Source organism: Paroedura picta, chromosome 3, assembly GCF_049243985.1.
Source record: "Paroedura picta isolate Pp20150507F chromosome 3, Ppicta_v3.0, whole genome shotgun sequence".
Classification (NCBI taxonomy): Eukaryota; Metazoa; Chordata; class Lepidosauria; order Squamata; family Gekkonidae; genus Paroedura; species Paroedura picta.
The window spans coordinates 58,757,857-58,771,796 of record NC_135371.1 but is presented as its reverse complement, the minus strand read 5'-3'; the positions used below and the strand labels follow the sequence as shown (position 1 = coordinate 58,771,796).

Genomic DNA, 13,940 nt, shown 5'->3' with positions numbered 1-13,940 from the left:
TAGGCGCCGCTAGAGGGGGTGTGTAGCGGAGGGGGCTGGTTTTCCAGGCCAGCCCTGACGCTCGAAGAGGAGCCCCGCGGCCGCAGCCCGGCGCATTCCTGCCCCCGCCGAGTAACCCTAACGCGCTTCCCCCTCTTTGCAAGACTTGCCAGCGGCGCGCTCGGCCCCGCCACGTGCGGCGCGCGAAGGCCCCTCGCTGGCTCGGGACGGGGCAGGGCTGCAGGCTGCCTGCGGGATTGGCCCTGCCGGAGGCCGGCGGGTGGGCTGGAGGCAGGACCGTCCCCGCGCCCGGCCCGGCCCGCCCCACCGGGAGTGCGGAGCACTCGGAGAGCGGGGCTGCAGCAAGGCGCTACTGGCTTCCGCGAGCGGAGAGGTGAGTGAGAGGAAGGGCGGACAGCGCCTGGCACTGCCTTCGGCGCCTTGCCTGCGGGAGGGGAGGGAGGGGAGGAGGAGACCCGGTTGCCCGCGGTCTTGAAGCGCCTGCAGAACAACTTGTTTACTTAGCAGCTGGGCCGGGACAGGGAGGGCAGGCAGGCAGGCAGGCTGCGGTAGAGAAGGGAGGAAAACACTCTGCCAAGGGAAGGAGGGGAACTGCCCTGCAGTGGCCCTGCGCAGGAGGCTTCGCCACTGACAGTCACGCCCGGGGAACGCAGGGGCCGCGGGCTCCTGGCCACTTTCCCCGTAGACACATCCAGTCGTATACTTGGATATTCCTCTAAGCCCCCTCCCGGTTGGCTGTCTGAGTTGCCGATTTCCACACCCCCTTCTCCCTTTCCCCAAAATTGCTTTTTTCACTTTACTGAATTTTGTTTATCACCGTGTTTCTCTAGCCCTTGCCTTGATTGATACTTCTAACTCCACTTCTCCAGGACAAATATCCCTAAACTGCCTCCCAGCCTTCTGTATTTGCATTTCTAAATCCACATAGTCTCCTTTTCCAAAAGTACCCCATCCCTGGTTTTGATATTTCCCATCCTGTTTATGCTTCCTATAACTTTGCAGGAGTTAACAGCCCACAATTACTTTTACTATCTCTGTTTTACTCATTGGGGACAGATTTTATTATACATCTTTGTCTGGTTGCATGCTCCCAATAGCTAGAGCTTTTTTCTCTCTCTCTTTAATGCATCTTTTCCATAAGATTACACTGATTTCCTTCAGTTCTGTTCCTACTATATACCTCCCTTTCACTCCAGTCACTGCATTTATTTTCTGAAAGGGACAATTGATTTTTGTATATCTTTCTGCAGAACACACAATGGCTTTAAAATACCTTCCCCCTCCCCACCTGTGCTGAACCCACCTGTTAGGCTTATGCTTCCAACAATACATGTCACCTTTCCACCCGCATAAAAGGTCTGTGCTTTTTACAGCCACCCAATGTGCAGAAAATTGAAAGGTGCAACAGTCTGCTGCACTGTAAAACAAGGTTCAGTTTACCCAGCATGTGGCTGTTAAAAGGCATGGAACCTTTGGTGGGAAAATCAGCTTTTGTAAAGTCAGCTTCCCAGGCATATTTTGTTTGACACTCACCTGCCTTTTGCCTAGCAGCCATTTGAAAGTCTCCATAGAGTTTCAAGTGAAAACATTACCAGCTGGTCAAGCAGTTATATCAATCATATGAATGTCATGTTTCTATAGCAAAAGTTGCCTTCAAGCCTAGCCTAGCCTCTGCATCAGAAAAAGTGAGCAATAACTCACAAAATCCTGCCACAAATGCTAACTAGTCCTGCGACCCCCCAAGCACACTTTGAATACATCTTTGTAGGTCTTAAAGATGCTATTGGGCTCGTATTTTGTTGTGCCACAAATTTTGTTAGTCTTTAAAGTGCTACTGGATTCTTGGTCTTTTTTACTGCTACAGACAGACTATCATGGCTATCCATCTTGATTTAGCTCTGTGCCAGAAATCCTCCCTGGACATAGAGCTGTGGAAGCTATGGGATGCTTTTAACCAGTATAATATAAGGTGTTTCATAATGAAAAGAATGACTTGGTCAAGACTCTTTTGAACATTGTGATTTCCCTTCAGTGACAGAACTTAGCTTTGTAGTGAGTGCTGGAGGGCTGTCTTTTGAACTATTATGATTTTGGAATGAAGCCTTTTCAGGGTAGGTTTGAAATTCCAGATCACTTGTTTGCGCCATTTTGTGACAGATGGTTATTTCTTCCTGTTGCTTTAGCCTCTGTGAAGTGAGAGAAGGCACAGCAGGAATCCAGTGTGGCTCATACATGTTACTACCTGTAGCAACCCATTCTACTCTAAACATTGTAGGAGGAACGGAAATGTTTCACTGCTACTTTTCATTCCCTATCTGTCTTTTCCTCATTATACACAGGACTCAAATACCTCAAATCAGAAGGCCAACATGCTGCCCGAGAAAGACTCTAAAAAGCTGGGAGAGAAGGACCCCAAGGAAGAGTCGTCAGTCACTCTTTTCCGGGAGTACCTGAGAATCAAGACTGTCCAGCCAGAGCCTGATTATGGTATGGAGGCTGATTTCTTTCTTCCTTCATTTCAATACTACGTTCTGTTTGACAGGTGTCATTGCTAGGGCTTTGTGAGAAGGTAGCAGCCAATAAGAGACCATGTTCTTCCCTCATGTGACAGAATGAGCAAAATAAACTGATTTCACTGATTTACCTGTCCTGGCCTTGATGGTATATACAGAGTGATTCACCTTTATTTGAAGGGCTAAGGACCTAAGCCCTGAGAAATATGTAGCCTCAGATATAATTGTAATTATCTGGCTCTTTTATGTATTGGTTGTTGAAAATATCATAGTGTAGTTTTGTTGACATGTCTGTCCCAATTTGGCCTGGCAGTTTCATTATGTACATTCATTTTCTAGCCACATACATGTTGTCCTCATGAAGCTTGTCATGAAGAGTAGGGAGGTAATCCTCTCATCTCATGCGTTCAGTTCTCTGTCCTTGTAACCAAGATGTCTTAAGATCTCATTTATCCATATTAAGTAACTGGTTTCTGAGCATGACAAAAACGGAGTCCAATAGCACCTTTAAGACCAACAAAGATTTATTAAGGGCATGAGCTTTTGTATGCAGGCACACTTCCTCAGACAAAATGGAACAAGAATCATGAGAGTGCAGATATATTAAAAAGGTAAATTAGTGGCAAATTAGTAAATTGTCATAGTATCCAAATTATGCCATATGATAATTCTTTGCTTAAACAGCTAATCAGTCCTTTTGAGTTCAGTCCAGTTGTGGTTCACCAAAACATTGGATAAATAGAACTGTCCATGTTAGTAATTAATAGCAGACACTTTCCCAGTTGTGTAAAGAAATAATTAAAAGAGACTAGTTGCTTGCCCCATCCGAGCATCTCTTGGGTTTCTGAGCAGTTAGTGGTCTGGTATGAAGTAGAATGAAGTGACAGGCTATACCATAGTCAAATGCAAGTATTTTTTAAATGTTCCCTTCCTTTAAAAAACTCCAGGCAAGTAGAAATCTAGCATATGAGGGAGAAATGCCCACTGTGTTCCCTGCTGTGCTAATATCCTGTTTGTGGGTAGGAGAGTTTACCTGCAGTCTGAAGTGGTGCAGCCTATTCTACCAGGTTATTACAGTACATTTCTAGACCAGTCTGTAGGCTGGACTTATGTGAAGGAAGTTTCTGATTTTTAAGAAATGATACTGCACAGAACAATAATATGGGGAGGAAAAGTCCTTACTCTTGTTTGATCTAGTGGTGTTTTGTTTTATACCATCTGTCACTTGTCTTTGTGACAGATGAGTCAAAATAGTGGCTGAATTTCTTTGGATGGAGGGATTTTTCATGTATATGTTTTTCTATTATTTATTTGCTACCTTTGTATCTCATTGCCTTACAACAATCCTTAAGCACAGGCAATATTTTTAAATGTAATGTTATTCAATCTGAAAACATACAACACTCCCCCCACCCCTGGTAATTAATAGCATTTATTTTAAGGTCTTATAGCCTGACTCCCTCCACCAAGCATATAAAAATGTGAGTATAAAGCCATCTATCAGGGGTGGCCAAGCTGCGGCTCTCCAGATGTCCAGATGACTACAATTCTCATGAGCCCCTGCCAGCACATGGACATCTGGAGATCCACAGTTTGGCCACCCCTAGTCTATACACTACAGTCCAAACTTGCTTGTCAGGCAAAAATGGCCAGAAAGAAAACACTAATCCAGCACCACAATTCAGAATGCCAAGAGGAATCCTTCTGGAATGAGAGTGCCCTATAGATTCTTCTGAAGGTCTTCAGAGAAGACACCCCTGCACCTTTCCTTGGGGGGCACCTTCTGTAGGATGAAGGCTATGACTGAAGAGGTCTATACCCTCAGCAAGGACAGTATCACAGGCCTGCGGATAAGAATGTCAAGCAAGGACATCTGGGAGCAGTGACCTATAAAAGCCAGCAATAATAGTAATATGGAATTATATGAGATGTGCTGCATAATCTTTTGTCATTGGGCCAGGATCCCTCACATTCTTCAAGAACTTCTCATTCAGCTCTTCATTTCTAACTTAGATTGTAGGATAAAATGGCTATATATAAGGTAACCTTATAAAAACACTTTCTTCTTGTTTGACTGAGGTTTGTTCTTAAGAATAGGATTAAAAGTCAGTTGCCCAAGACCACCAAGTGAGCATCACAGCTGAGCACAGATTTGAATCTGGTGTCCTCATATCCAAATCCAGAACTAATGAAGAGCATAGTCAGAGGAAGGAAAGTGAGGGTATTATTGTATTAATCCTGTTAGAGTGTAATCCCAGGTCTCTTGGGTTCTCTGTGCACTGAGGTGAGAAGGCTGTGCCTTGGCTGTACCACTTCATACTACTGGTGCGATTCACAAGACTTAGTGTTCCTATTTACAAAAAGAAAAGCCCAGCACATAAAGAATTAGTATTTTGTGGAGAAGGCTGGGTCTTCTCTTAGACATTCAGTTTGTTCTGAGGATGATTCCCTCCCCCATGGAACACAATTTTTATTCCCACCCTCATGCTGTGAGAAATGATACAGCCCATATAAAATTTTAGGACCAGATTACCCAGCAGTAAATCACATCAGCACATGATATTCTAAATCCCCCACTACAGTGGATACCATAAATAACAAGACAGGAAAAACTTTCAGCATCTGGAAACATGCTTGTTACCTGTTAAAAATGAAAGTGCATCAGAAGTTACAATCTGCTTCTTAGAACATTACACTTTGATATGACTAAGCAGACTTGGATAGCGCTGGTTCCACAGATAATCTGTTGCCCTGAGCATGGTATTGGTACTGGTGGAGTTCAAGTGGCACTCCTTTGAAGTCAGCTTGGACCCAGGTGGTGCCAATATAGATCCAGGAGCCTACCACCTCCTGTGCTAGTTTTAGCTAGGACCTGCCCACAAACTGTGACCACAGGTAGTTTCTTGAAGGCTACATTACAGAACCTGCCCAGGCCAGGGCTGACAAAGTTAGGTAGGTACAGGCTTTCCCGGTGACATTTTAAAGAAATTAGGAATAATAGTGCAAACAGAAATTTCAGCCTAGGTTGTTTCACATAGTAAGGAAGAGAATAGGTTGTGCTTTGGGAGGTCCCTAGTTCAAATATCAATTCTGCTGCAGATGAATTGGGTGGCCTTAAATTTGGCACTCTTTCAGACCCAGCTCCATAATATGGAGCTAGTACTTGCCTGCATTACAGGATTGATCTGAGGATAATAGCAAGATAATGTGTGAAAAGTTCTTCAGATAAGTGGAAGTGCTACATAACTGCTAGGCCTTATTAGGAAGTGCAATTTGACATTAGTGGCATTGTGGTATTTGAGAATAAAAGACAGGCATAATGTGAACCTTACCTTCCTGTTCTCAGCAGATTTCAGGAAAGCTTTTACTCACTTGAGGATACAATAGATATTGTCATCTGTTTTGGTTGGAAGTTTTCATGAAATGTCACAATTTAATGCTGGATTTTAATTTATATACTTTAATGTATTGCCTTTATTTTTGGTTTGTAAGCTACCTTGGTCGGGTTTCTGGAGAGGCATAAAATCTGTATTTTATGCAGCTTGAAGGTAAGCAGCATTTTATGTTTTTCTGCCTTGGCTGAGAGTAGCCAAAGCAAGAGTTCCTTGATCTATTACTGGAGAATGGAACAGATTGCACTGATAGCAACAGAAACTTGAATGTCATTTGCAAACAAGAAGTAAGCAGTGTCTTGCAAAAGCAGCGATTCCTGCTACAAAGTTTGTTAGTTTTTAAGGTGCTATTGGAAACGTGCTCATTTTTACTGCAAGGAGAATACCATGAAAGCAGCAAAATCTGGCCCTGTTTGTTTGCTCAGTTCTCATGAGGTAAACAGGTTGAGGTTCATACTTGTCCACATGTTTAAGATAGGTGAATAGATATAACTGTTTCCTTGTTCTGTGTGTTTCTTTTTGGTTGCTACAGTGAAAATGATGTGACTTGCTTACAACAGGGAAATAAGGTCCTCATTGAGCTCAGGACAGTGACATGAACACCTAGACCATAATTAAATGTGAAGTTAAATGCACTGAAGCCAATTAGAATCACTGGACTTAAGCATACTCAACTTTTGGTCTAAGGCCAACATCCAGATAGCTACTTTAACAGTACTCAAGGGCTTGAGTGTTCACCATGGGAGTTTTGGCTCATCCAGCCCTCTGGACAGCCCACTGCCTCACTGTGTTGCCAACTAGTTTTGAAACTAATCTGAATTTCAAAAGTCATTTGCCATCAATGTGGGACACTGCTGCTTGAGAAATGGATATCTAAACCACACTAGATTCACAGAGCCTTTCATGATACTCTGTATTGCCACCTAAATACTTATATACTGTATGGTTGTTTTAGTATTGCAGCAAATGAGTCGTCTTTAATTAAAGGACAGAAATATGATGCTCACTAGGCAAAGGAATCAGAGAAACTTGCTAGAATCCCAGTAACTTTGGAGAACTGTGCTTCATATAAGAGGCTGAGACCTCAACCTCAGTGAACATACAGAGCTACCTTGTATTTTCAGATGACTGGTTCATCTAGTTCAGTACTGGCGACACTAATTGTTAGTGATTATTCAAGACCTCAGACAGATCTTTCTTCTCATCACTTGCTGTCCTGAGAACCTTTAACTGGAGCTCCCTGGAATTTTTATCTAGGAGTTTTTGCAAGCAAAGCATGTTTTCTACCCCTGGCTACTAGAAATGAGTGATTGGTTCTATAACAGAACAAAGTTTATTTCCAGTGGTACCTTTAAGGCTAACAAATTCTGGGAATAACTTTTTGTGTGCATGCACACTTCATATCTTCTTCAGATATCTGAAGAGGTGTGCATGTACACAAAAGCTTATACCAAGAATTAAATTTTGTTGGTCTTAAAGGTGCTACCGTAATCAACCTTTGTTCTATTGCTTCAGCCCAACATGGTTCTATAACAAGTTATGCAACTTTTAGTTAAGCTGGGATTTGAACTCATATCTCTCATAACTATACCTGACTCTTGTTCTAATAAACCAGTAACATGCTTCAAAATGAGCAGGAAGAGAAGTGGGACAACTCTTCTGGATTTGATGTAATTCATTGTGTTCTTTCAATGTTCTTGTGATGTTCTTTTACCCAGATACAATGCCCTGCTGCCTTTGCCCTTCTTTACTTCTCTTCATGGTATCCTGCTACTTGCCAGAGTTGGTGAATAACATATAGATTGGGGGGGGGGGGGTTGAAGAACACATACCGTATTTGCCGGCGTATAAGACGACTGGGCGTATAAGACGACCCCCCAACATTTCCACTCAAAATACAGTACTATGGGCCACTATGGGCAGCTATGTCTATCCCAACTGAAGTGCACCCGGCCTATAGGACGACCCCCCCACTTGGAGGCATGTTTTTCAGGGGGGGAAAGGAGTCTTATACGCCAGAAAATACTGTAAGTATAGTCCAGCCATGGCTTTTAAAGTTTTCTGGCATTGAAAATCTGTCTGTGGTTACACATGTGGCTGCTTCCTCTGGGTCTTTTGTTGTCATTTGAAAGGAAAAAATGTGTTCCATGTGCCCTCAGGTCAGACCATCATTCTGCACATCAAGCTGTTGAAAATTAGTAGGAGTGGAAATCATTGGTTGTTTAGAAAATGTTTGACTAAGTGACTAGGTGCAGATTGAAGTCCACATTCTAGGTCTTACTGCAAACAAGTAACCCCCCCCCCCAAATCTTGTATTGAGTCACAAAGTCTGAAGCCTTGTTTTCATGGCAACATCTGTATTCATTGCGCACTGAAATGAGTTAAGCCGGAACATAATTTTTGGTTGGCTCCCATCCACTTTGGTCAGGCAGATGCTGAGTTGCAGTCATGTGGACCCTCATTTGCAGTAGACTCAGCAGTTAAGTTGGCACGTTTGCTTCCTGCTAATCACCTTTTGCAACATGCATTCCAGTTCTCAGCTTGAAGTGGGACTGTTGAAACCAGTGGGAATGCTCTGGTCTAAGTGATTTGAAGTTTGCTGCCTCAGTTAGGTTTGCATAACATGAGATTTCTGTAACAGAGGCAAAATTCATTTGAGGGGGATGTATTTTGATGAAAAAGGCATTATGTGTGGGTATGTTCACATTTCCACCTGGTGCATGGCGACCATGGGAAAGTTCTTGAAAAGGCTTCATGTGTTTATTCTCAGCTCGGAAAGATTTGGTCTTATCTGCCAGCCACTTTGTAAAGGATTCAGCATTGACATGAATGGGAATATATCTGAAAACAGACTCTTCCCAGTGCATCCAGAATGCAGAATGCTGACCTGCACATGACGGGGGCTGCAGATACTAGGCTTACTATGGGCCGGGAGCAACCTGAATCTTTTCACAGTACCACTGAGTGGTCAGATTACTGTGTAAGTGCCTAAGATGGTGAGATGGTAATAGGATGCTGCTAGATTGTGTTGAATCAAACTTTAACTGGCTAGATAGACTGGTGTGACTTGATTTTTATAATACACCTGCACTGCATTTAAATCACCAGCGCTTAAATTTTTTTTAATAGTAGCCAATGATATGGCCTAGTCATATGGCCGATTGGCAGGAAACTGGAACATTACGAGGTTTATTTTATTGTATTTTAACTGGAATTGTAACACGTTATACAGTGCCCAAGCCTAGGGGGTGGTCTATAACTTTAATAAATAATAAAAAATAGTTCTATAGAAGATTTCCCTCCCCCACCTCCAACTTGGTACTAAAAGCATGTTGAGCATGGAATCGGTGACCTCTCCAGAATGTTTCACCTGTGGGGAGAGGCAGTGCCTCAGTGGAAGAGCCTGTGTTGCGTGCAGAAGGTCCCAGATTCAATCTCCCAGCATCTCCATTTCAAAGGATCTTGCAGTCAGTGATGTGCAGGATTTCTACCTGAGACTCTGGAGAGCTGCTGCCACTCTGAGTAGGCGTTACTGACCTTGATGGACCCAGGGTCTGACTCAGGATGAGGCAGTGCCATGTGTGTGGATGATGATCTGAGATAGAAAATGTAAGAGAGTCATATTTAACGTATGCTTTAATTAGTTTAGATTTTTTCATTCTGCATCTGAAGGCAGGAAATGTAAAAGCCATGTTGAATAACACTTGTGGAAATAAGTCCATGTGGAGGAAGGCTTGATCTCTGGAGGGTGCATAATGAGGCAATGGGTTTCTTACTAAACTGTCAGAGCTGCACAATTCTAACAGCTCTAAGCTGGGCAAGGATGAGAATATATGATTTTTTAAAATCTGTGTCCAAGAAGACAAAGGCTGCAGGAGGGCTGTGCCAAAAAACTCCAAGGGGAAAGAAAAGGGTTTTTTATTTGTTCTTTCCCCCCTGATTTGCAAAAGGGGCCCTACTGGGAGAAGAATTCCTGCAGAGGGAGTCTTTTTCCATTTGCTTGGCCAAGAACATTAGTGAGAGAACCCCCCCCCCAGTGTAAAAGAAATATTTTTCTTTTCTCTTTTTTACTTAGTCTGTAAAATGTTCTGAAATAGAGGGGGCCTGCCAAAAATAGCCTTGGGACAGAATCTTGTTTAGGGTCCTTATGTAAATTGCTTTCATGATACCTTCTACCCTGTCAATAAAAATGGAGTATCCCTGCTCCCGGCATTTTCCAAATCCTTGGAATATTCCCACAGTGGCCTGTGTAATAGTATTACATTTGCTGAAAAAGAGAGAAAAAGATAAGTTGCAGTATTTCAGGAAGTGATATAGGACAGGACCTGAGAACTTTTCAGTAATGAATGGGAAATATGTTGAATCATGGGATCATAGAGGCCATCTAGTCCAACCCCCTGCTCAAAGCAGGATCAGCCTAAAGCATCCAGGACAAGTATCTGTCCAGCTACTGCTTAAAGACTGCCAGTGAGGGGGAGCTCACTACTTCCTTATGCAGTCAGTTCCACAATCTGTTCTAAAAGCAACATTCTACACAGTAAGATAGTAGAGGGTTGAAGGAAAGGGGGAAAATCTTCAAAAGGATTGACCCATCCCTTCCCCCCAAGGTCTCCACAGTTCATGGAGAATTAAGAAGTAATTGCCATTAATGACTACCTTGTGAGTGTAATTGTGAAGCCTTAATTGTAATTAAATGCTGCAATTATATCTGAAATTCTGTGAGCTATGTGTTATAGTTGAGATCCAAACCTCCCCTTTTCTTTGTGTTGTGTATTGTGTTGTGTATCACTGCAGTATACCATATTAGACAATAAATAACAAGTATGTTTTCCTGATCAGCACCATGGATGGACTTGGGAGGCCCTGTATGGCTCAGCACAAGTTGCTGTTCTGCTTGAGAAAGACAAGTGTGAAAATACCTGTAAAGCAGGTATTTTAAGAAAAATGCATAAATGGATAAGCATAGCATGGTTGCCATAAAACAAGGGAATCAAGTGAGCAAGAAAGATGTGGAAGCAAGACACAACCACCAACTAGCTTACCACCAACTTTTTGAAACTAGCTTACCAGGACTTCACTTCCAGTTGCCATTCCCCTTAGGGGCCGGTGTTTTACTACTTAATACTGCTCAAAGTATAGAAGGGCTAGGTTCCAATGTGATACATTCGAAAGGTCTTTGAAATTAAGAAAAAACATGTTGCATGGGTATATATCATTTTTATAATGGTTTCCTCCCTCTTTCCAGACTCAGCAGTGAAATTCCTGGAGAGAATAGCTTCTGAACTTGACCTACAATGTCAGAAAATAGAGGTAAGCCGTATGCAAACCCCTACCTTGTATCTGTAGGGTTGCCTGTAGAAAAATGTTCTGCAATTTTAATATACATTTATTTATTTACATTATTTGTCTATGTATGGTATTTATAATCTACATTTCTCACTGGGAAGATGATTTACACAGAGTAAGCCAGTACAATCAACAGGACGGGCCGTTCAAGAAACAATGTAATAGTATTTGGATTGTCAACATCTGGAACCAACCAGAAAATTGGAATCCAAGCTAAAGCACAGCATTACTGTGACAAAAGAAAGGATGCAAAATTACACAGTAGGATCGGACTTACTGCCACAGGCAGGATAAGGTATATGTAGTAGTATAGACCATAGTCCCTAGTACATCTTTCTGAGCCATTTGTTACAGTACATCTCTGTTACCTGTTTTGCATAGTTTGTGGAAAGCCAGATGAGTGGACACTTTCCCAACCTCAAACTGACTATTCTATAAGGCAGGGGCTACAGCAGCAGGCTGCCAAGTCCCTGTTAGGGGTGGGGCATCTCTTGCCCCAGATCTTGTTCCCTAGTACTGCTGGAAATGGCAGCGGGAGAAAACTTAAAAAGAAAAATAAGGCCTTGTTAGGAGTTCTTATAGATTTTCTGGTGATTCCTGTTGCTACCTGGAAGTGACAAAGGGTAGCTTTAGGAATTACTGGAAACTTTGTGGTAACAGTTTCTAGTTTTACGTAGCATTTTGGCCAATTCTTAGAGCTACCCTTTGTCATTTCTCAATAGATGTAGGAACTGCTGGGAAGTGATAAGAACTTCCTGTAAGTAAATGAGGCTTTATTTATCTTTTCAATTTTTCTCCCAAGATGCTGTTTCCACCCAAATCCCCCTGCTGGGATCTGCTTGCCAATTTTACAACAGACAGTGCATGTGTATGAGGAGCTGTTGATCTTGCCTATTTGTAGGGTATCACCTGGAGAAGATCGTGTTCAGATAAGCAAAACTGTTGTGGCAGAGCATAATGGAGAGAAAGTCCCACAGATATGAGGTACCAAGACCATGAAGGGTTTTGAATGTGATAGCCGATGCTTTAGATTGAGTCTGGTAACTATAGAACAGTCAATGGAGTGTCTGCAGAAAGAAGTAATATGCACGGTCCATCTAGCTCTCAACAATAGTTGTGGTACAGTGTTTTGCACCAGTTGGTGTCTCCACATTGATTTGGAGGGGAGACCAATGTAAAGTTCACTGCCATAGTCTAGTCTTGATGCTACCGTATCATGGATGCAGATGGTCAGATTGTTCTGATCCAGCAAGGCTCTAAAGAGGCATAGCCTTTATTTACGTACATTCCGGTGGACCCCTCAATACCTTGCTCCACACAGTACTAGATATGTACAAGTCCCCAGCAGGGTATCTATCTTTACCAGAAGCCAAGAATCTTAGGAGGGCCTTCTCATTAGCAAGAGGATCGGCTTTTCCCTCTGCGTTTCTGGTGGGCTGTTATAAGAAAGTGGCTAGAACAGAAAGACTTTGCCCTTGCAACTCTGGAGAGGTGGAATCTCTTGCTCGTATGATCCTTAGGTGTCCCTTCTATATAGCTGCCAGAACTAGGCTAATTCCCCTCCTACTTGAAAATACTCCTAGTTATATAGAAGAGGAAAAAAATCAAACTCCTTCTATGGAAAAGTAAAGCATCAAGTATCGCACAGGTTGCCAAATATTGCACCAAAATATACAGAGTCCAAAACACTCAGCTAGGGACCTATAAAAGGTGACCTAAAGGGGGGAAAATGTTAACTTTTAATTTTTGTACACATGTCGAATTTTAGGAGCCTCTTGTGGCACAGAGTGGTAAGGCAGCAGACATGCAGTTTGAAAGCTCTGCCCATGAGGCTGGGAGTTCAATCCCAGCAGCCAGCTCAAGGTTGACTCAGCCTTCCATCCTTCCGAGGTCGGTAAAATGAGTACCCAGCTTGCTGGGGGGTAAACGGTAATGATTGCGGAAGGTACTGGCAAACCACCCCGTATTGAGTCTGCCATGAAAATGCTGGAGGGCGTCACCCCAAGGGTCAGACATGACTCGGTGCTTGCACAGGGGATACCTTTACCTTTTATACATTTTATTTAATTGTTAAAATGCAAATTTGTTAATCTTATTTGCTGTACAACCTTAGCATACAGTGACATATTTGTGTTTCATATTACATTCATTAAATATTTTGCACTTGTATTTATTAACTCATATTATCTGGCCAAAGTGCTGTACTGAATAAACTGAATACATTCAGATGGAGGTCATTGATTAAACCTAGCAGGGCTGTCTGTCCCACTGTCTAGCCTGAAGTCAAGAGAAAGGGGTCCAGAGCAGTTGAGTTATCCATGAACTATTCGAAAGAAAGAAAGAAAGAAAGAAAGAAAGAAAGAAAGAAAGAAAGAAAGAAAGAAAGAAAGAAAGAAAGAAACTAAATATCATAAACCACTACATGAAGCAATCTGCTTCTGTTCCATCAGGTCATAAACTATTGAAGACTGGCCTGTTCTCAACAAGTCACAACCAAATAGACATATTGTTTTCTAGCAACTGTGCTGGTTACCCTACAATAGGCCAGTTCAGAAAGTTTTATTTCTGTCCTATATAGCTTGCTGTTTGGGCTGGAGAGGAACAAGTAGCTTTTCACTATCACACTATCAAAGCCTCGTGAACTTGAATTTATCAATGCATTTTCCCATTTCTCCTTTATTATTTAAAA

At 42.5% G+C, this 13,940-nt stretch overlaps 1 protein-coding gene across 2 annotated transcripts in view; it reads left to right on the top strand.

The window, feature by feature from the left end:
- The first annotated feature begins 171 nt into the window (after positions 1–171).
- Positions 172–13,940, top strand: part of ACY1 (aminoacylase 1) — a 34,167-nt gene continuing 20,398 nt past the window's right edge. Inside the window, exons 1-3 of one of the 2 annotated variants that reach the window (XM_077325874.1) lie at positions 172–373; positions 2,340–2,487; positions 11,151–11,215. In XM_077325874.1, coding sequence (XP_077181989.1) covers positions 2,370–2,487; positions 11,151–11,215 — 183 coding nt within the window. In that variant the 5' untranslated portion in view covers positions 172–373; positions 2,340–2,369. The remainder of the gene's footprint in view (positions 374–2,339; positions 2,488–11,150; positions 11,216–13,940) is intronic. The other variant, XM_077325873.1, reaches the window with a different exon arrangement.